The 23,202-nt window shown below is 49.5% G+C and overlaps 1 protein-coding gene across 1 annotated transcript; it reads right to left on the reverse strand.

The window, feature by feature from the left end:
* Nucleotides 1–3,541: 3,541 nt before the first annotated feature.
* Nucleotides 3,542–22,640, reverse strand: net (atonal bHLH transcription factor 8-like protein net). The gene is made up of 2 exons (XM_084587935.1): nt 21,532–22,640; nt 3,542–6,584 (listed from the first exon to the last, which is right to left on the reverse strand). The coding sequence occupies exons 1-2, from the start codon at nt 22,534–22,536 to the stop codon at nt 6,561–6,563; spliced, it is 1,029 nt and encodes a 342-aa protein (XP_084444061.1). The 5' UTR covers nt 22,537–22,640; the 3' UTR covers nt 3,542–6,560.
* Nucleotides 22,641–23,202: the final 562 nt, after the last annotated feature.

Genomic DNA, 23,202 nt, shown 5'->3' on the forward strand with positions numbered 1-23,202 from the left:
AAAAAAAGGGGAACTGATTCCAATTAAAAGAAAAAAAAAACACCATAATCAATTTTTTTGAACATCTCTCTAAAGAATCCTTATTACCTCAAAAATATTACTGCCTGAAAAAGTGTTGCATTATATTGTTTAAAATTACAAAAAGATGTATAAAACTCAGGGCCGGTTTTGAAAACTGTCTCTACTGAGCCCTTCATGCTGGCCCTACTTATTAAAATGTTGCAGATGAAACTTTTTCTCTATATTATCCAGAACTACTTCTCTATTTCTGCAAAAATTGGAAGCTCTAGATATGTTTGTCCTTTCTCCATATTATTTTGAATTCGGCCAAAATTCAAAATTAAAAAAAAATATATTGCCCCGCCGGGGTGATGCAGTGGTAAGACGCCCGACTACTGTGCCGGAGGACCCGGGTTCGAACCCGACCTTGGCGGCTGCGTTTCGATGGAGGCGAAACGGAGAGGCGTCCGTGTGCTGTGCGGTGTCAGCGCACGTTAAAAATACCCATGTGGTCGAAACTACTCAGTAGCCCTCCTACGGCTCCTGTTTCCTCTTTAACTCCCACCTTCCTCCCTTTCCTTACGGTGCGGTTCAGGTGTCCACAGAAGCAAGTGTGACAGATACTGGCCTTTCCTTTCCTACGAACCAATAAAAAAAAAATGACAACCTTGACTTCAATTGAAAAACTACCGCATTTTCGATATTTATCGAATTCTCTCAAAACCAATCCCAAGTACTTTATAAACACCAGGTACTAAAATGCATTGCACCATGTAAACTGATCATATAAACATAAATATAAATCTGAACGCACGTTGTCATTATATAGAAGTGCTTATGGTTTCCCCTTAAGGAGTAGGAGTCAAAAGTTCGATTTAGTGTTTGCTGAATTCAATTACATTTTACCTTTTGCAATATCCAAACCTTTCTCAGTGCTTGTAAAGCCGTTTTCTGCTTGCTGGCAGTGTTGGCATTTGAAAACTTTATAAGCAATGAGAAGGCTTTGGATATTTGCATAAGTTAAAATCTAACTAATTTCAGAAAATTGTTGGGATTGTTTTTGAGAGAATTCGATAAATATCGAAAATGAGGCAGTGTTTTAATTTGAATCAAAGTTGTGCGGTTTCTTTTTTTGTTTTGTTTTTTATAATTTTGAATTTTGGCCGATTTCAAAATAATATGGAGAAAGAACAAACAAATCTAGAGCTTCAATATTTCGCAGAAATAGAGAAGTAGTCCTAGGTGACATAGAGGAAAAGTTTTAGCGGCATTTTATTAAATGGTACCAGCATGAAGGGCTGAATATCGACAATTTTCAAAACCAGCTCTTAGTTTTATACATCATTTTATAATTTTAAACAATATTGTCAGGCACGTCCCGTGGTCCTGTATTGGAGGAAGATGAGATGTTGCAGGAGAAACTGAAGAGGAAGCTGTTTTGGTTCGCTCTGGGTGGGCTAACGTCCAGCGCATCTAACACCCGCCGTGTAAATAAACCACGTAACAATATAATGCAGCACTTCTTCAGGCCGTAATATTTATGAGATAATAAGCATCCTTGAGAGTGACTTTGATAAAAATTGACTATGGCGGTTTTTATTTTCGTTTTTTTTTTTTTTTTTTGTTAATTGGAATCAAAGTTTCTTTTTTTTTTTTTTTTTGCTATTTTCAAATTTCGGGCGGATTTGGTGCATTGTGGAGAGCACACCTCTCAGTCTAGAGCTACCAATAATGCCTGAAATCATAATCGAAAAAGACTTAATGCTAAAAACATAACGCATCATGCCCGTATTTAAGGTTGAAAATGTACTTTTTCGTAGCGCGTTGCTTCTGGAGCAATGTTTGCGATCTTTTACTAAATCCACTACAACAAAATACTATGTTTTTAATAACTCCTATGAAAGCAAAAGTTGCATAGAATTAGTGGTTAAAAGAGAATAGATGACAAGGTTTTATTACGCCAGAAGCAGGTCTCCAAACTTACAACATTTTGAAATGGCAAAAATGGCGTTTTCTCCTTGTAGTGATATAATTTTCTTTTTTCCCGAGAAAACTACGCCGTATCTTTCAAAACTGAAGCCCATTTCTTTGTGTTTTTGTAGAGACGTTTGAACACCTCACATAAAAATTTAATTGAAAAAAATTAATTTGGTCATGGGAACTTGATTACCGTTCTTTTCTGAACACAGTCAAATAGGTGTCAAGCTAACTTGGACAATATATATATATTTTTTTAAATACGGTTTGCCCTAGCAGAGTGAAACAAATTCAGAGATGTTCAAAGTCGCCTATGCTAGCCTCCAGTATTTTTTCGTTCACTACAGCTGATTAATGAGTAAAGACTAATTAGCTATTTTTAATCATTGGCTGGAGAGAAAACGTGTCAATGCAAAAGTTGTGATATTCTTGAAAAACAGCTAGCTACTTCCATTACGCTACGACTTACGCCGCCCATTATATAGGCGTTCAAAAAATGCTGCCACGTGACCAGCTGTGATTTTAAACCATTCGCCAAGTGCGTCCAACCAGCTTCATCGTAGACAGCACGGCCCAGAAAAGCGAGTTTTGTTATCTAGGACGCGTCTCGAGGCTTTAATGTCACGCTGCAGTCACGAGAAAGTCCTTCTTTTTTTTTTTTTTTTTTTGAGCCAGGCGTCGTTTTCGGCTCCTAAAAATATCACTTTACCTAAACGCTTGTTTGATGGAAACAACGTAGCTAGCAGTTTTTCGAGAATGGCTCCCACCCCACCCCCTTCCTTACTATTTCTTTCACGGCCATCTCACCCATTCCTCCCACCCCATTCTGCTGCATACGACTTTGTCCACGGAAGCACAGACTTCCAGAGGCTTGCCGCGGCCATCGAGTCCCATTTCACCGCGAAGGCGTGCTTAGCTTTGTTAACAATGCTGCTTTTTTGTAAGTGGAGAAACTGACAGCCTCCTGCTACAATCTGATGGCTCCCGCGACGTAAGGACGTAAGCAAGCAGTGTTGAAAGTTGCCTCGGAGTGTCAGTGTAAAACAGCGCTTATCGACTGCACAAACCTGCGCAGCATGTTCGATGCGCCGCATTGGAAACTTCCGAAGTTATTGCTGTGAATGCGACTAAATCAAAGAGACACAGCGCAAATGTAGCCCGCTATCATGGCAAAACTTCGGCACCCATGTCTCTTATTACGCTCACGTAGGCTTTCAGTTGCATAAGCGCCCAGAGAGGCTGCATGTATACATCGAGTGCCTCTCCATCCTTGGCCCCGTACCAAGAGAAGTCCACTCGCTGAGGGCCCATGGAAGAACATCAGCATAGAGATCCTGCTCCTTTGTCGCATAAAATTACCAGCAATACGAGCGTGTTGAGACGCGTAGAAAATATATTTCCTAAGTTTCTTGCTTTGCTCGTTGGCATTAAATCTCTCGTCGCTTCCCTCTCTGAAGGGCCCGTTAAGATCCAGCCTGGTGACGTTCACAGTATACCTACCTGTTTCCTTACCAGCTGACCGAGTGAAGTCGTGTGGAAAACTCGAGACGCTGAAGGAGTGCGACGCAAATATATAATTTATTTTGACTCCATTTTGCACATGCACTTTGAACTCGCACACAACATGAAATGAATGATGCTGGCACTTGAGTCAGGCACGAACGTCCACAGGCATCTTTTGAGCTACAAACAATGCACACACAGTCACTAGATGTCGATACATGAAGCAACGCCACTCTCCCCGTGAACGGAACGATTGGACGCATGCAAGCAACCGCTCCGCGCGATTCGCCATTTGATCTGCGGCTGTGACATTCGCCACGCCGAATGGGGTGGATCACCGATTATTTTGAGACTGTCACCCTCCCTGCGAGTAGAATTTTGCTTGAGATTATTAACTCATCACCTAAGCCTGAAAGCTCGGCTCTAGATGCAGCCGTGAACTGCGTCTTCCTCTGATCCTCACATCTCGCGGATACGCGGTGGTACAGTGCAGCGCGTGATGACTTTTGATTGATGGCAAGAATCCATTCATTATCGAAAATAAATGGGACTCATTTTATGCCATCGACGAGCAAACAAAGAATAAAATAAAACCTTGGCTGTCCTCGGCCGTCAGTCATCTAAGCGACATTAATTTGATGAGAAACTCTGCCCGCGTAAAGTAAGGCATGGTGTGTGTCGATGTCTATACCGCAGAGCACCAGGCAATTTCTTCTAGTCGACTGAATGGAAAGACATGAAAGCGTTGGAAAGACTGTGCAGGCTCTCCCAACTTCGCGTGAACGGCTAGTGATAATGCCGGTTGGTCCGCGCAATCAAACGATACTTTAACCAGGGCCACTTTTGGTTGAACGCACGCCGTTACACTGTCAAATAAGAGTCACGCCACATTAATGAAAGCCATTTGTAAGGTGAAGTGATCTGTTTGTTTGAAACTCAATCTTTCCACTAGCTAAAACTGACTTAACTCTTTTGTGTTCGCATTTTCCGCCGCAGCGAGGACCTGGTAAGGACATAAGACATTCATGGAACTGGAGGCAACCTCGGCCTCTAGAGTAGAAGACAACATTTAAATGATAAATGGAGTACTAATGCCCTTCGCAGGACTGTTCATCGCAATTTTGCACCCAACGCAGAATCAAATGTGTAAGATAAAGCACTGAACGGTGTTCTTTTGTTTAGATAACGTATATTTCCTTTCTGTTTCTTCGGCGGTCACATAATGTAAATCTATAAAAGTGTTCCACAAGCAAGCAGACTCAGATTGCATCATCATCCGCAATAGATGAAACCCAGTGAGCAGCTGCGGATCCTGTTTTACAAGCCCAAGCATCTGCCAAGAGTGTGTGGCAGGTTGTACTGCCGGCAAAACTGCGACGACAATTGGATTTTCAGCCTAGAATCTCTTTTAGACTGTGTACACGTGGTCTTAATTGCACTTAGGCTCACAAAGCGGCGCCTTCTACTGCTGCGAAGCGTGTTTGTAAATATCATTCCGCGTAAACGTAGCCACTGTGCTCCTGCGCAGGAAAAGCAGAGGAAGTACACTCAACAGCTACATTCGTTGTCCTATATATTCACCAAAACTGCCAGCTGACGCGAACTCGTAATAAGCAGCTACGCTTATTTACCATAACTCATAATGAAAAAGGTGAGCGACATGAGGAAATAGCTACGAACACCATACGTTTCATCCAGCAAATTTGAGTCGATGACAGTGACTGCCGTGGTTAATGTAGACACAATGGTTCGAGCAAGTTATGCATGACGAATGACTGGTTTGGTTTATAGGGTTCAGCGTCCAAAGTGATGGCAACCTAGACTATGAGAGCCGTCGTAGCCGCGGACTGCGGATATTCCGACCATCAGGGGTTCTTTGATGTGCGTCACACAGCACGCTGACGTCTCGATTTTCGCCTCCACCGAAACGGACCAACAATATCCTCTGCATTCTTTATTTGGTGCGAAGGTAGTTCAATTTTCCACCCGACTCCAGCAATCATGTCTCGGCCCATTATTTATTTCCGACGAACCATTTCTACCTTTTATGATTGGTCTGCGGTTGCGCCTACGCTGGAGCTCGAAGAGAAGGAACAATAAATCTAATTAGTTCGCGAACAGCGAGCACGAGGATGGAGTGTAGCGTTTCCTGAAACATTCTAGCACCAACATCTGGCTACGGATTACAGACACGCAAGCTCACAGCGCTTCAACGTCGCTTCCCGCAAGTTCTGAATGCGGCAGTGACGTCCCAGCTACTTCACACTTATTGTAGGAGCTAGTTCCAAGGAAATTCATTTTTGCCTTACCGGCATTGAACCAGCAATCCGGTAACCGCATGCTGACAGCGAGAGCTGCAATAGCTCGCGACACTAGCAAGCGTAAGTGCTTAAACGCGTGAGACGGATGACAAGTTTGCGGCCGATGTGCTTCATGCTCGATAAAATGATGCCTTCGTTGCTGACGGTTTGTTGTAGTGACTGTTCATGTAGTGACCTCGGCTTTGTCAGAGAGGCCGCACTAGAAATATTCCCAACGTGCATGGCGGCGGCACCGCTCCGCGGGTGCCCACGTTGGCCACTTTGACAAGAAGCACCAGTCGAAGGAACGGCAGCGTCCTTCCAAAGTACCGAAGGACCCTGACAACGCTAAAGTCATAGTTTTCGGCCGGCGAATTGGCATCACGAAAACAGAAAACAAACAAGCAAACAACAACAATGGAAGAAGAAAAAAAAGCAACCGCGTACCACGAGAATCACCAACGAAATTCTAAAATTAACCAGTTCATATGCCTCCTTTCGGCGAAGAGGAATTCATAAATTAATCAGTTCTTATTCATCCTTTCGGCGACGAGGTGGTTATCACACGAGGGCAGAGGTCGGCAAGCAGCTCGCACCCCATGTGCGAGAGTCTCGTAGCGACGGAGCTGGGAAGCCACGCACCAAGGACACAGCGACTCGGGCGTACACGGCGACAACTGCCGAAGAAAGCTCGCTTGGTCGTGGGCTAGACGCAGTCGGCGGCGCTCACGGCGGAGACGAAGAGTGACTGGTCGCCGCCGCGCTGCGCTCCTCCTTGTGTCAGCTGGACAGCTCCAGGGAGTCCTGCGTAAGAAAATAACAACGCGTGTTCATGTCGTTGTTGTGCTTTCGCGTTACGCGCGTTGGATTCTATTGGACACGCACCCCAGATTCTACGGTAAGAGGCTAAGTTTCACGTTTACGAAGCACTTAGCACAAGGGCGAAAAACAAAGGGAAATGGTAACAAAACCCGCGCGTGCTTTACAACCCAAATGATTATATTCAACGATGATTTTGACAATTCTGTTCCAGAGTTCTCTACATGACTTTCGCCGTTTGCACATTGTCCCCCTCTATCGATCCTATGCCGAATACTGTTCAGAAAAAAAAAAAAAAAAGAGTACAGTGCACACGCAAGCGCACTCGACTGGTTCAGAAACTGGTCGTAGTCGTTCAATCTTGGCGGTAAGCCTGCAACAACTGCTTCAAGTTGCTTACATCAGTTTGCGTGACTAAACTCAGATACTGAAATTTTCGACCATTTTACGTCGCAAAATATCGTCCACTAGCGCATTGTTACTATCTGCAAGGCCAGTAAACCAACATCACTGGGTTCCAAATGAGTTCAGACCATGGTAGCTTAATACACGGTGAGGACCAGTTGCGAAGCGTGTTGACAACTGACGAGCGCTTTGTTTTTTCTTTTTCTTTTTGGAAATTTTGCATACAAAGTGACCGCGAGGCTGTACTCCTTGGCTCGTACGTTTTCGCCTGGCGCAGATTCAGCGCTATCGTGAACAAACAGCGTTTCCGGAGATTTAACGAGGTCCGAAACAGCCTTCGGCTCCAAGTATTCCATGCGAGGCGAAAATAGCGGACGAGCACTGCGCAGGCAGCACGATGGAGGGTCCTGGTGGTCGGCGCATTACAAACGCGGGCATATTGTACAGCGACAGCTGGAAGCACAAAGGCGGCTCACTGTGCTCGGGCGAGCGCAGAACCCCGGCCGAGGAGGGTGAGGGGAGGCGGAGTGCTAAGAGAAGAGCTCCGGGGGTAGGGAGGCGTATCTCGAAACGGCAATCAGTGCAGCACTCGGCCCAAGGCGCCGGCCGAAAAGGCGAAAATAAAAGGAAGCCCACCAGAACGGCAGCAATAAAAACAAGCCGACCAGAGCACAGCAAGCGATACTCGTCCATTTCAACGAGCTGCTGCAGCAAGTCGGGGCCACGCTGCTAGTCATTTCGTTCATTTCTGCCTCTTTTAGTGCATGCGCGCCATTCATTCTTTCGTGTTTTTGTTTTCCCCCGCCCTTCTTTCTCAGTTCCGTCTTCCGCAGCCTCTGGCGCATTCTCCGCCGTAGTGGGAGGGTGGGGGGCTCGCTCAGCTCGACCGCCGCGGGAAGAAGAGTCGCCGGAACAGGTGTGCGTGCGCTGCTCGGCAAGTGCACGCCGCGCCCTCCCCCTCCGTCCCGGCCCGATGCCTCCTCGCCGTCACGGCTCGCGACGCGGCTCTGGTCGTCGTCGGGCGTTCGCTTTGAACAGCTGGCTCGTTTGCACTCCGCCAACTGCGGACCGCGCACCGCCTCGATGCGAGGCCCGCCATCGCACCGACGCCAGGCATCTCATTGCACGGACCGAGCGGGCTCCTGTTTTTATTTTCTTGCTTTTGTTCGTCCCGCTTTCCGCCGTCACGCTCTCTTCTCCCTGTGATGCTCTTGCCGCCGATACCGCACGCAGAGCGCCATCGCGATACGGTTACGTTACGGCGCACATGTTTACTTCCAGGTTACCAGCCCTCAGTTAGCCGATTCCGTTCGTCGCGCTACGTTCTTTGTTAGTTTACGTCGGTTATTCTAACTCGTGAAAGAAAGGAAAAGCTGCAGGCCAACACGCCGAGTGGATCGAGTTCGCTTGCGATGACACTGTTCAGCAGCCGCGCTCCCACAAAGATCCGCGCGCCATATTTTATTCTTACGCCCGAGAAAGCTGTCATGCTGGAAAAACATACAGCCGCTGGCGCTTTCCTGGGCAGCGCTATTTACGGTGACTACGTTGGGCTGAAGATAAAGTGTGGCAAGTGCGCGCCAGTTGCAAGAAGTCATTTACAGAGCGTACGTATCCTGCCATCTTTTTCCTGCTGTTGTTTACTCACAAGAAAACACAAAAATAGGAAGAACGATGGAAGAAATTGATCTTTCTGATCGCAATCCCTCTGAATTGATTCACTCAGGGCATATGCCCGTCGCCAGCGCTGTGCGCCTTTCGAATCAGCAATTAGCGAGGGACAAAGCAGTGTAGCACGCGCACGCACACGCACACACACACACACACACACACACACACACACACACACACACACACACACACACACACACACACACACACACACACACACACACACACACACAGAGAAAGCTCACCCTAGCTAGTAGTATAAGTCCTAACCTGAAACTTTTTACTAATCAATAAGCGTAAACGTCAAAGCTCACGAAACGGCGCAAAAAAAAGTAAAAACGATGGCTAAACGGCGACGCCAGACGTCTGAAACTGTATTGCCTTAGCTGTGTCGTGTTCAGTAGCAGCTTACTCGAAAAAAAAATAATAAAAACTGGAGCAGATATAACTTGTGGAAATAAAGACGAAAATAGGTAATAATGAAAAAGGAGACTTTTTTAAATAAAAAGAAATTGCTCGCACGTGGCGTGATCTCGTCGTTTTTTCCCGTGCAGACGATGAGTCTACACTTAAGATATGATGAGGAGTTGTGAGCAACTTTCAGTGCCCTGATATTCACGCAGCACGGACTAGCTTTAAGGAACTGTGCACATCTGCATGCGAGCATATATCCCTGTGCGGTTTGGTGATGCTTGGCTGGGTTATATATCTGTGTTTTTCAATAAACTTCAGTTGTGAGTTCAGCGCCCGTCCTGTTTGTTCTTCACCTCCGTCCACGCCTGTTGCGCTGTTTTTCTATCATATCACCATACCAACTCACCCAGATGTCTCTTTTATTACATATATCCCTACTGGAAGAATTAAACTGCCGTCTGGGAACTTACTGTCTCAAAGATAGGCAGCTACCGGAAATTGTACAGAGACGCGCGGTCAGTTTTATTTTTAATAAGTATAGAAGCCCGAAGAAAAATAGCAAAAGAAATACTTTTTGTTTTTAATTTACATTATCCCATTTAGATTGTTGATAGTTTATTATAGTCTGTGCGGTTCAGCATCCCATAGTGACACATGCTATGGGAGATGGCGTAGTGGAGAGCTCGGGAAACTTCGCACGGGCGCCTTGCTTTCCGCGTCCATCGAAAGGCGGCTGCCGCGATTGAACCCGTACCTTTGGTTTCACCAGCCGAGCGCCTTACCACAGAGGCATCACCACGGCGGGGCCGACCTCATTTAGACTAAACCCTCAAATATGCACGCACTAAATCACTTCTACCTCGCTATACCACAAACCGTCGCACTCACAACTTTCTCATTTAACTGGTATCAATCGCGCACATGCCTTTATTAAACATTCATATTTTCCACGAACTATCACAGAATTAAGGCATTGCCTACTGCGCCTTTTACAGTTGAACCTGCAAAAAAAACATCGAAAAAGCATTACAAACACTTTAATTAACCATATGTCATAACATATCGGCTTACGAAGAATAATGTGCGATTTCTTTGTGTTTTTCTCGTCACAGTTTGAGCGGTTTTATTTGTTTGCTTGTTTGTTTATCTCCTTCAAGCTTGTGCTTCAGCTTGGCCTGGTTAATGGCATGTTAATGGCATGGTGTTAATGGCATGGTCATCCTTATTATCATCATCAGCAGCTTGACTATACCCACTGAAGGGCGAAGGCCTCTCCCATATTTCTCCAATTAACACGGTTCTGTGCTAGCTGCATCCACGTGACCCCTGCGAACTTCTTAACCTCATCCCCCCACCTAACTTTCTGCCGCCCCCTGCTACGCTTTCCTTCCCTTGGAATCCAGTTTGTTACCCTCAGCGACCATCGGTTATCCTCTCTTCGCACTACATGTCCTGCCCATGCCCATTTCTTCTTCTTAATTTCCACTAGAATGTCGATAACTTGAGTTATTTCACTGGCCCACTCTGCACGCTTCCTATCTCTTAATGTTACCCCCACCATTTTTCTTTGCATAGCCATCTGGGTTGTCCTCAACTTAAGTAGAGCTCTCTTGGTTAGCCTCCATGTTTCAGCCCCATAGGTGAGTACAGGTAAGATGCCTCTGTTGTATGCTCTCCTCTTCAGCGACACCGGTGAGCTGATAGTCATAATCAGCGAGTGCTTACCAAATGCACTCCATCCAAATCTTATTCTCCTTGTTATTTCCCTTTCATGGCCCGGATCTGCGTTTACTGCTTGTCCTAAGTAGACATATGCGTCTATTACTTCCAGTGCTTCATTACCTGACGTAAACTGCTGTTCCTTACCGAGGCTGTTGAACATAACCTTAGTATTCTGCATATTGATTTTCAAGCCTACCTTTCTACTTTTCCTGTCTAGGTCACCAATCATTATTTGCAGTTCATCTCCTGAGTTAGTTAGCAAGGCAATGTCATCACCAAATCGCAGATTACTGAGGTATTCTCCATCTACCCTTATCCCTAACTGCTCCCATTCCAAGTCTCTGAATACTTCCTCTAAGTAAGCTGTGAATAGTACTGGGGAGATCGTGTCTCCTTGCCTAACACCTTTCTTTACGGGAAGTTTGTTACTTTCTTTATGCAGAACTATGGTTGCTGTGCAGCCACTATATCTTCCAGCACTTGCACGTACAGCTCGTCTATCCCCTGATCCTCGTTAATTGCTTTGCAATACACTTCTTGTCTTATACTCTGCATTTGCCCACTTGTTTGTTCTCTCAACGCAGCAGTGTGGTTCTAAATAAAATCAAAATAAATCTAGAGGTTGGACCACCGCATCTTGCAAGACGTGCCCAGTAACTGCTGCCGACTTCCGTGTAACTGAACGGCAGCTTAAAATTGCCCGTTTTTAGGCCGTGCTCGCTCGGAACGGCACCGACGGCAAGACAATCCCTGTGTCGCGCCCATTTGCCGGACATCTCAAGCAATAAGCTTCCAGAGCAGCGGTGTCAGCGAGTTCCTCGCGCCTGATGTCGCTGCTTCGATCGAGCGGCCTCGTCGGCCCTGTGGATGCGGGCCACTGCGCGGAGCGCATCCTTCCGAATGGCGCTCGTGTTCATTAAGCGCCGAGACGTTCCACTCCGTTAACGCCGGCGCGCGCGTCCAGCGGCGCGTGCGTGCGTGCGCCTGCGCCACGGTCGCTCCGCTTCAGGGCGCTGCCGTGCGCTGGCGGCGGCACGCGCTTCCCAGCTGCCGCTGCCTTCGCGCCTCGCGAAGAAGCCCCGCGGCGTCGCACGTGACACCTGTGCGCGAAGAAGGCGCAGGTGAGCGCCCCTGACCACGGTGGTGGGCACTTTCGTTGTTGCGCCTTTCACCGGGGGCAGACCCTCCCCCCGTTCTCCCGAAGCCGCCCCGGGTACACAAGCGCGCGCTTGAGAAGTTGACGCCCCCGATCGCGAAGCTTTGGGTCTCGACTGTGGACACGCTTAGCGAAAAAAGAAAGAAAAAGAACGGTAAGGAAGAAAAATGAAAACAGGGCGCAGCGCAGACATTCTTTCCACGAGAACTTGCGCAGCGGGCCGAAGCGGCAGACTCCCCTTTTAAGAGATTTATTTCCATGTGTTTAACTTGAGGAAATTTCAAAAGCTGACATTAGCTACTGAGAGTGAGAATGACAAAAGGCGCCTTTTGCGTAAGTCATGCTTGACCGAAACGCAGAATGCGATCATGTTACGGGACCTGCTCGATCCCTGCTAGGGGCCGGTCATCGCCGCGAAATGCTAAAAAAAGCCAGCCAGCCAACGAGCCTCAGTCGCAGGTGCTTGCGGCACCTGAGGAGGCAATGGTCCCGTTCCCAGTAACGTTCCGGTCGTCCCCACACCTGGTCAGCCATTTTGCAGAGTATGCCCTGCAAAGTGGCGAACAAGTTCGCTGTGTGCGCGTTCCTTCGCGAATAGCGGTTTCTCGACCAAAGAAGTGGCGGACTGGGGAGCAACAACTAGACTCAATACCAGCATCTGTCAGAGCAGATCCGCACTTAGTCCCTGCATGGGCCGGTCCTAAGAGACGATGTTGCAAACCGCCTTTTATTCAGGGATTAAGCTCATTAAGGGAACTTACTGCGCGACAGGCATTCCTACAGATTGGTCACGTAGAATTCCTCTCGCTAGAGGTAGCCAGCTCAGCTCTGAAGCTAATTCCGAAAATTAGCCCAAGCGGCTATTGTGGATGCATTTACAATGGCCACTCCCTGTATCAGATCATTTTTCTCAAGGAAAATCTGTATTGGCGACCACTAGAGAGGAGTGCTATCGTAGCAGGGTCCATTATCTCAGTTCCAGGCAAAATCACTGCGCTTATTAGGATACAACGACCACCCTCCACACACTGAGCACTTCTGCCCCACCTTTCGCCCGGCTTAGTTCCCTGTCTCCTGTATGAAGGATGCAGGTTTCTTGGACAGCACTTTTAGTTCCAAGGTAATTGGGAAACATATTCAGATACTGCTATGGACATATTGACTGGAAAGGTCTAATCTTAGATGCGTAGTAAAAAAGAAAAATATCTCTCACTGAGAAGTTAGGTCTGTCCCATCTGCAGTGTGTTTTTCGCAATAATTTCGAAGTAGCTCCGGAATATTACGAGCATATTGATGGGAATTGTCTAATTTTACGATGCTTCACAAGAAATCTTGCGTTTGAAATCATTTCTGCGCTCGCGCCTAGAAGTTAGATCGCCTTAGCCAATAATGTGTCTTTGGCAATAAACAGCAGAAGACTACAGATGCCCTGAGGAGGCATTTTCGGATGTATTCGTTGCTATGGTGCGTCCTTGCCATACGGGAAAAAGAAAAAATGTGTTCATAAAATACTTCCCGCGGGGAGTTCGTCCAGAATTTCCGGGTGTGTTATCTTCGCGCAGTTCCTCAATAAAGCGCATTAAACCGCCGAACTATTGTCAACAATGCCAGTCTTCCCACAAAACCTTGCTGCCTCTTTTACAGTAGCACATTTTCTCCCATACACGCGCTGTTTGTTTTCTTTTTCCAAAATGTATTTCTGCGCCCCCTCTCTTTTTGTAGCGCTGCTACTGCTTGCACACAGTAAAGTGCGGCAGCTTTTTCGGGCAGTTAGACAATTCTGCAAATGTTTAACCAGGAGCCGAGCCCCCATCCCCCCATTCCCCCACACACACATTCTGGCGCCCGGCTTCGGCTCGTAGTTCTGCATGCTATTTTGGGAGAGGTTTGGTTAAACTAGGTAGCCTAACAAATGTGACAACGCTGAGCGTGCATGATGGGTCTGCAGACACGCCTTTTCATTGCCACTTCATTGACAAACCTCCACTTCTAATCGCTCCATCCCCTATATCCAAGGGTGCTTGGCAACTAGTCCGCGTAGCCTCACTTGAGATCTGCATGATTAAACCATATGTGCATTTGCGTGTGCTTGGAAGGCGTTAGCACTGCAACTTTCGTTTCTTTTTCCTTTTTTTTTTATATGCATAGGCATTGTATGGCTGTGTAGGCGGGTTTCGCATGGGCGTATCTTGTCGGAGCTGTAAAAGAGAAACTAGTTGGTATATCGAAAAAAGAATAGTACCATCAGATAGACAGTCAAGGAAAGGAGTGCAAGCGCAAAATGGTTGCTGTGGGTTAATTACGTTAATAATTAGAGTCAATTAAGTGTGTAATTGGCAGCCGAGATGGCTGCCAGCAAACGTTCAGTTTCTGTTCTCAGCAGCCGGTCAGGTGTCTCAGAGGAGAAATGAGAAAGCCTGAGAGTTGCTGCTGCACACGGTACATCGCGCGCCCCTTGTCGAACACAGTTCCGTTGAACGCATAAAAGTTCACCGACGTTCTCTAATAGGTTTACAGGAAAGGAAAGGTGCTGGCGCTCGGTCAGGCCATTCGTCTGAAGGTGGTAAGAAGTTGCGGTGCAGTGGACGATGCGGCATTCTTTCAGTAGGGCCTCAAGAGCTTCGGACAAGAAAACGCGTCCGCGGTCACTGAGCAGTTCCTTCAGAGTCCCGTGGCGAATAATCAAGTTGTTGAGAATGAACAATGCAACGCTAGCCCGAGCCCCTGCGATGCATGGAAGTGGCTAAGAAGACGAAGATTACCACACTACATATATATATATATATATATATATATATATATATATATATATATATATATATATATATATATATATATATATATATATATATATATATATATATATATATATATATATCACTCGCGGAATCCCGTTCACAAACCTCGCGGACGACACAGCAACGCTTAGGCTTACGCGTTTCTCCAATGCAGATTCTGTAGTACTCTCGGAAAATTTCGGTTGCCAATCTTTGACAGACATTGCAACAATACAGAAAACATGGTAATGTCTTAGCTCTGCAACTGATTATTGTCCCACAGACCGTCGCGTCATTGATTGAGAGAACACTTTTCGCGGCTTGCTAATGACGAGGATGATGTACGCGTGCGCGGAATGCTACTGAAGAAACGTCCAGAAGTGTGCAGGTGTAGGACAATTACGTGGTATCCTGATGACAAAGGGCACAACATTCATCAATTCGCATTGGAGTTCAATACTGCAAGTGAAGAGAGGCACGTTTTGTGAAAACGTACAACTTTTGTGAAGCCGTGCGCCTCTCAAAAGCTATAACTTAGTTGCGCACGCACGCACACGCACACACACACGGGCGCGCGCGCGAGCGAGCGCAACTAAAAAAAAAAAAAAACTGCGCCACAGTTGAAGGTGACAGAAGTTTCTAACAGAAGCACAACATTCAGAGGAACATGGGACTCAGGTTTTGAGGGCGGCGAGGAATAACGCGCCGCCTTCAAACCCTGTCAGCAACCATGCGGGCTATTTTCAAGCTGGCATGCCAGCAGTGCTGATGATGCTGTGCGCGATACGTAACTAGGACAAAATTTATTCGCATTTCCAAGCCGGTCTCGTTGGTCACCGGGACAAAAGCAGCACAAAACCGTAAAAGCCTTCGTCCCCGACCACCCTGCAAGAGCTTTTCGCGGAAGAATCTGTTAACTCCTTTTCTCGCGACGCGGCCCAGCCGGAGAGTACCATCACTGTCGTGATGGGCGACACGCACGTCGCTTGTGCATTCGGCCCAGCTGCGACGAAGGCCGGCCACAGCAGCCTGTCTCTTTGCGCTGCTCGCGGGTGGCAGAACTGCTTCGAACGGCGGCCGGACCCCGCTTGTGCGGAAGGCGAGGGGAGCCGCTGTAGCAGCAGGTGGCTGTGATCCCCGAGTTCGCCGAAGGGGCAGCTTCGGAGAACTGGGGGCTCGGCCCTGCACGTGCGCTCCGCCTGCGATGACCCCCTGTGCCTCCTTCCGGCCTGATCGATGCCGCTGCACCAGCACCCCTCGCCTCCCCCCCCCCCCCCCCCCCCCCCCGGGCGGCCGCTAACCACCTCGCTGTGCACTGGTGGGGGACCTCCCGTTTGTCTTGCGGGCTTTGCGTAGGGTGCCATCCTCCTGCTTCCCATTAGTGATCCACAGACGTCGATTCGCACCGCGAGTCAGTGATGAAAGCAAGACGCATGGAGTATGCAGTCTCTACGAAGTCGCCAAGGCTTTGAATTTGAGCCACGAGAGGCAGAGGTGACAAAATCGGACGAAGCAGGCGTTGCGGCATTCCAGACATGGCGCGGCCTCAGTTGCACAGTGTTTCAATTTTTTTTGTTTATTCTTCGACAATTCTGCAGAAGCAGCAGTACACTGCCTCCGGGATAGCCAGAAGTTACTAATAACGAAAGTAAGCGGGACTGAAATTCCAACCCATGCACATTGCTTGCTGAGAATTCAAACAAAGTAAAGCTCAGCAAATGGTTAGGCATCCACAGAGCGAAAGGCTTCTTAACACGTTGGGCATGAAGAAAAAAAGAAAACAACAACAACTTAATTTTCAAGGACTGAAGAGAATGAGGGAAAATATATTCAGGGAATACGCCATTAGCTAGACAGCGAAGAAAAACGTTAACGTTCTACATCGTGCCGGTGGACCGCGGTTGCAATATGTGACACGTTATTTAGTCAGTGATGAGTGGACATTTGGTGTGCCTAGTGATTGTGCATACGTTGGCCATGTGTTCGCATTGCCCCTCTGGAATCAGAATGCAAAAGAAGATCAATTAAAAGAAAAAACAGTAACAATGCTTCCAGCTTTCTCGTCATACGCACACTACGTGATACCGTATGAACTCTAGGCCTAAACCACCAACGAGGATAACTGATCACAACAGGCGACACAGCACCCGGGGCGCTCCAGAGCTTGAAGAAGCAAGGAAGCCGTGCCCAGTAAGACTGAGGATGCTATCCCGCACGGGTCAGCTGGGAATCCGAGGTCACGACTGGGCAGGCGCGGTTCCTTTTGCCCCGCCGAGGAAGAGCTCGGTGAGCCCCATTTGCCGGCCGATAGCGTAAGCGGTGAGTAAGTGCCTGGGCGCAATTGAATTGGTCGTGCAGCGGCCGTTCAATCACCGTTCTGTTCCGGCGCCTGGACGGCGGCACTCTCTCCTGCATGACGGGCACGGCTTCTCCCCCCAGCTCTACCCTCCCTAGCCGGCCGGGGCTTGTCGCGGTTGCCCGGGCTGCAGGTTCTGCCGCAGCGGCGGTTGTTGGCCCGGGGGGCAGCGCAGTGTCCGGTTCATGTGGATGGCCGGCGGCGGAGAGGGCAAGGACGCCAAGGCCGGCCAGGGCCCCCCCTCTGCGCCCCCAGATTCCCTCCGAGACCGTTGACGCACGGCCGCACCTTATTCGCCCCGACTGCTTCACCGCCCCCAGGCCAAAGGCTCACGCGAAGGGCTTTTCGGCGCGCACAGGTGCACCTCCGCTCTACTCACGAGGCGCCGTTAGCATGCGCACGTTAGACTAGGGCTCAAGTCACGGTGTCGCATACTCCCGATCGCTTCGAGCTAGCGAGACGGAATTCGAAGAATCGCGAGCGGTACAATTTAGAGCGTGATGGCTCCTGGCTTTGAAGGGCTTGCTCGCGAGTCGCGACACCGCTCAACTTTCGGTTGTAACATTCCTGACGAGCTTTTGGATCTGCCAGCAGCCCTCGGTGCCCCACGCGGCGAGCGAGCGGAAGCACTGAACCGGCTTCGAAGACTGCCTCCGGGCTATATATAGGACTCGAGCGCGAGCCTCGAGTTCGCTCACGCGCGCCCGGCTGCCACTCTGATCCGTTCACCGGCGGCGCTCCGACACCTTCACCTGACTGCCGCGGCCCCCGCGCCAGCCGTATACGCTGCATAAGTGGAGGTGCTCTGAGCTGCATCCCCATTATTGCTCCTAAGTCGGAATAACAAGACCCCCCCCCCCCCCCCCTCTCTTCAGACAGTATTGCGCGGCTTTGGCAATCACCTAACGTTGCGCAACCTGACGTTCGTCCTGGGCTCCAGGATGTTGGTACAGCCGCTCCGCGGCAGTGGCTCTGCGTAACCAAACAGTTAAACTAGCTCTAGGCCATGCTTACACAAATACGGCCCACGCTTTGTTCCTGTAATTATCAGCTTCAGGCGAGCCACTGTAAGCGCCTGATTCCATTGACGCGTTCCTCGGGCATTTTTTTTTTTTTTCCGACATCGATGTAATTTCCGGCCCCACAGAAGCTTACTGTCTTGCGCCTGATTCCTTTGGCGCGTTCCTCGGTTTATTATTATTTTTTTTCGACGTCCGTCTTCTTACGTCAGCGTCGCGGTCGGTCGTAGAACCAATACGCTCTATTTTCAGTCAAGCGTAAAATCAGACTGAACAAAAGGTCAACGACGGTCTTAAATTTAGTAAACGCAGAGGAAGCTGACAGGAGAACGCAGCCGCTTCATTTTCGGCGGAGTAGGAACACTCGACGTGAACTATCGAAGCACACGCTTAGCTATCAAACTTAAGATACACTCAGACGTCAAGGTTTCATTCACGCGTGCGCTTCGATTGTTCATCGATTGTTCCCCTAAAACGTGCAGCGACGAGACCACAAAGAATGAAAAGGACGAAAATAGCGCGCGCCTATAACCACATTATATGTAAGGGGAACAGAACATTTGATCTACTCAATCACCTTCTAGACTTTCCGCCTAACGCAGGCCAGTGAGATACACGACTCCGATGGGATGCAGACCTGTGTGGTGGGAGTGTCTTTTTTTTTTTTTTTTTGCTTTATGTTCGTTTATTTTACGTAGGCCTAATCCGAACTGAAGCCAATCACCCTCTGCAAAGCGAGGGTAACAAGTATCATCATCAGCAATGAAACCGAAGTAGTGGTAATGCAGCTTTCACTGGTTCGGAAGAACGGAATAAGCTGAGAGGATTCAACACTATACACGATATAACGCATTTGGGTCACCTCCCATCTAAAACAGTGAAGAACATTCACGCAGCGGTACAATGAGCAGACAAGGAAGCCGTTACATGTGCCACCTTACATCTGCAAGAGAGGACAACGTTATTTTGAAAGGTCGGATCCGACCACACAAGGAGAGGTGATTACTACATCTAGCCCAGCACGTCATCCGCGATCAACGGCGCTCTATCATCCCAAACTAGGCGTAGCATCGTCCACATCATCATCAGCCGGACTATACCCGCACTGGAGGGCGAAGGCGTCTTCCATTTTACTCCAAATTAACCCGTGCCTGTACTAGCTGCATCCACTTGACCTCATTCACCTAACTCATTTTCTGCCGCCCCTTGCTATGATTATCAGCCATTACTCGAAGAGAATCACTGAAAGCATTGTTAGGCAGTCGTTCGCCCTCTCGTCGCGCAAACTCTATATACATTTTTTTTTTCACATAATCGTCACAAGTTCAACCCCAAAACTTCATGTCATGGGTAACAATTACGCTGAATTTTCAACACATATTGTATTCACTAGAGCAGTGTGACGCGCGCTGGCACGCCGCCGTGTTTGTGGCGTCACTACGAAATCGCGTGTGTCTCTGGTGCTCGCAGAGGGCGCGACATGCCGAAAGCAATGGCGTCATATTCAGTCGACGTCGTGATGCACACCGACGAAAGAAATACGACCGAGATTGCATTAACCGATGGCAGCTTTCCTCTTAATCTGAGTTCTACTGCCCTGTTGATCCGTCTCTCATCTGTCGTACGCACGTTGTTTCTCCAGGTGTGTATGTTGCTCTCATGTCGAAGTCTGCTACGAGGGAACCATTTTAATGCTCCATGCATACGTAAAAAAAAAAAAAAAAAAAAAAAAAAAAAAAAAAAAAAAACATGGTCGGATGCCCAATCTCCCATATTTGCTACATGTATGAGCGACTTTTACGGAGCTCAACCTTTATCCCATTTTGCCGTTTCTGAAAATGTGTACACGGGCTTTTCATGGGAACCTTTCTTCTATTTTCACGTACGGTGCTATTGGGTGCCCCAAATAGTATCGGACGTGAAAAAAATAAAAAGAATAGGCTCCCTGGAACACGAGAAAGGTAACCAACCATACAGCTTTCTTATCGGCCAGCAGTTTCAGTGAGAGTTGTACTTGAGTTCTCTTATTTGTGCTACAGAAAGAAAGCAATTATTTGTTTCATCGCGCTTCTGGTCCAAAATTGCAAGACGCGCCTTCCAGAGACATTTGTCTCCAATGTCCCCTCTTAATATGGCTCGAGAAGAGTACCAGTTCTAAATGGCACGCTCTTAGAAGTGTTGCCTGAAGCTGCAACTATGTTGAAATATTTAGGTGAACATTCGCGCTGATGCGACCCGAAACTGCTCTCAGTCCCTTCCTAACATGCAGGGACGATAAGGAATGCGAACAAAGCGACGCCCGCGTGCTCCGATGTTCGAATATTTTGTCGCCGCCCTTGGACATGAGTGGCAACCAAAATGCCAGAGTCGCCAATGATTGTTTCATGAACGGCTGCCGCATGTTCTTACCACTTATGTAAAAGCGCAACGACAAGAAATTCGGCGACCTGAACACGTTGGTGCCGCTACGCATTTCATTTCATCGCCCCCTGTGCAAGTGTCAAAAGAAAGTGCCCCTATTCAGGCATGAAATAGGAACGTAATTAACTGACCTGAACCAAAAGAATAATCTAAGGCTTCTCTGCATGTTCCGCGCACCGTGAAGGTTAGCAGACAGAATCCAGAAAAAGAGCCCCGCCGGGGTGGCTCAGTGGTTACGGCGCTCGACTACTGTTCCCAAGGACGCGGGATCGAATCCCGGCCTCGGCGGCCGTTTTTCGATGGAGGCGAAAAGCAAGGCGCCCGTGTGCTGTACGATGTCAGTGCACGTTAAAGAACCCCACGTGGTCGAAATTTTCGGAGTCCACCACTACGGCGTCTCTCATAGCCTGAGTTGCTTTGGGACGTCAAACCCCACAAAACAACAAACAGAAAAAGAACATCCATCGACAGCACGCATGACGTCGCCGAAAAGGAGGTACTACGTGAATTCCGCTCCTCTTCATTCTGCCTGCGTTGAACGCAACTAATAATCCGCACGCTAATATATTAGGGGCGAAAGAAAATGGCACCGCTGCTTATGAGCTTTATCTGCTTAGGGCGCGCTTTGATCATAGCTTATCGATGCCTTCGCAAACGAAAGGCTTGTGTTTCTACAAACACTTCACGGGGCGGTTTCCTTTTGCCTTAGCGTAATTAAATAAAAAGTAAAAGCAGGTGCACAGTACAATGAGAAACGGACAAGAGAGGCATTTGTCTCATCCGTTTCAACATTGTACGCTGCACGCAGAGGGTTGCGCATTTGTAACTCATTGATTACTCGCTGATAAGCCGACATGCAGGGAGTAATAAGCGTCCCATGAAGACCATAGCCTGTGTTTGGAGGCCTGTCAATCGGGAAGCCGCGCGTAACGACAGGCCATTCATGCTCCGGAACGAGCGTAGACACCCCAAAAAAAGGCTCGGTGCGTACCTTGGCGGCGGCCGCGGACCCGGCGGCCGCAGGCGCCGAGCTCCTTCGCCTGGCCTTGCCCTCTGCCTGGATGGTGCGCGTGCACAGGTCGATGCACTCGGCGAACGACGGGGCCCTCTGGTCGTAGCTGTAGTCTTGCTCGTTGAGCCGCGCCAGGGCCACGATGTAGGCGGCCGCGATCCTGAGTATGGCCAGCTTGGAGAGCTTCTGGTTGTCCGCGTACGCCGGCACTGCCCGCCGCAGCGCCTCGAACGCCGCACTGATGGTGTGCACGCGAGAGCGCTCGCGCGCGTTCGCTTCGATGCGCCGCTGCCTGGTCATGCCCTTGTAGTTGCGCTGTGCGCTGCGGCCACCAACGGGGTCCAGGCACGGAGATGTGTTACTAGTCCTCGGAATCAGTTCCACGTCACTGGCATCGAAAGTTTCGCGCGTCCGCGACGCGCTGCCACTGGGGAAAGATGTGCTCGCGCCGTCGAACAGGGCGATGCGTTTGCTTTGTAAGGAGCTTTCCGGGTCTTCGGTGGGGGGCCTCTTGCAACTGGGAGCCCACGGCCTTGGCAGGGTGGTCAGAGCTCCGCGCGATGAATGGTCCCTATAGAGCGCCATGTGGCCCCCGAACAGCACCACGCCGGCCTCGCGTGACTCGAAGACCGGCGCGTGGCTCGACCGCAAGTCGAGGCACTCGTCGTCGCCCTCGGTGCCGCCGGCGGTGTTGGACGTGGCCGATGTGGCCGGCGAGTTGGATGTCGTGGTCAGGTCCAGTCCCAGGTCTTCTTCCGGAGCAGGCCTGCGCGGCGGGCCCTCGCGGATGACGGACTCGCGGCCGGCCGGCAGAGCGGGCGCTGGGCCGCGCTCCTCGGCCGAGTCGTCCTCGGTGGTGTCCGCATCCTGGCAGGGGCGGGGCCGACCGTTCAGCAGGCGCCGGCGCCGCGGTTCACTCGACTTGCGCTTGTTGCGCCGCTTGTGCAGCTCCACGCCGCTGTCGTCGCTCGACGCGGCGCTCATGGCCGCACGCGTCGTCCGGACCCGGCCGGCCGAGCAAGCGCGAGCAGCGCGCCGTTGACGTCACGCACGGGAGCTCGACCTGCTTCTACGATACGTGCCCGACGGTTGCGCGCACCCGACTGGCGGGGTGCGCCAGCGCGCCGGCGATGCCTGGAGGAGGATGCAGGGACGGTTGCTAGGCGACGTGGCTACAGCTGCCCGAGAGCGCAAACACAGCTGGTTGCTCTGCCCTCTCCTGGCATCCCCGGAGGAGGAGGGGCCGGCGCGGCAAGTGCGGCCCTTCCTCGTCGCCTTCCTTGTGGCGCGGGCAGCCGCGGGCGCAAAGAGGCGGCGCTGTTGCCCGCGCGGCCCATTACGCAACGCTTTGTTCCTCGCTGGGTGAGAACGCCTCATTCAGAATGCGGAAGATGCCGGCCGCCTCTTAAGCGCTGCATGGACTCGAGGTTTACGACTGCTGAGGGTTACCAGCAAAAAAAAATTAAGACATGCACATTTTATTAAGTGCGCACTGTTTCGTTTTTTTGTTTGTTATTTCATCGTCAATTCACATTATGCGCCGAAATGTTTGCTTTGCTACACATGCAAAGCACCTTGGAGGAAAGCACCCGGCGATGCTGGCGCAGCAAGTGCATGCTCTGACGGGACCAACCAGATGCGGCGCTGCTA

This window comes from Amblyomma maculatum, chromosome 1 (genome assembly GCF_055883805.1).
Source record: "Amblyomma maculatum isolate TAMU_Amacu chromosome 1, ASM5588380v1, whole genome shotgun sequence".
In the NCBI taxonomy this organism is placed as follows: Eukaryota; Metazoa; Arthropoda; class Arachnida; order Ixodida; family Ixodidae; genus Amblyomma; species Amblyomma maculatum.

Excerpts from the sequence above, each read along its gene's own strand:
- net (XM_084587935.1), bottom strand. The coding sequence starts at position 22,536 with ATGAGCGCCGCGTCGAGCGACGACAGCGGCGTGGAGCTGCACAAGCGG. Across the intron at positions 6,585-21,531 it reads GGTCCGCGGCCGCCGCCAAG|GACTCCCTGGAGCTGTCCAG; the intron begins GTACGCACCGAG and ends TTTCTTACGCAG.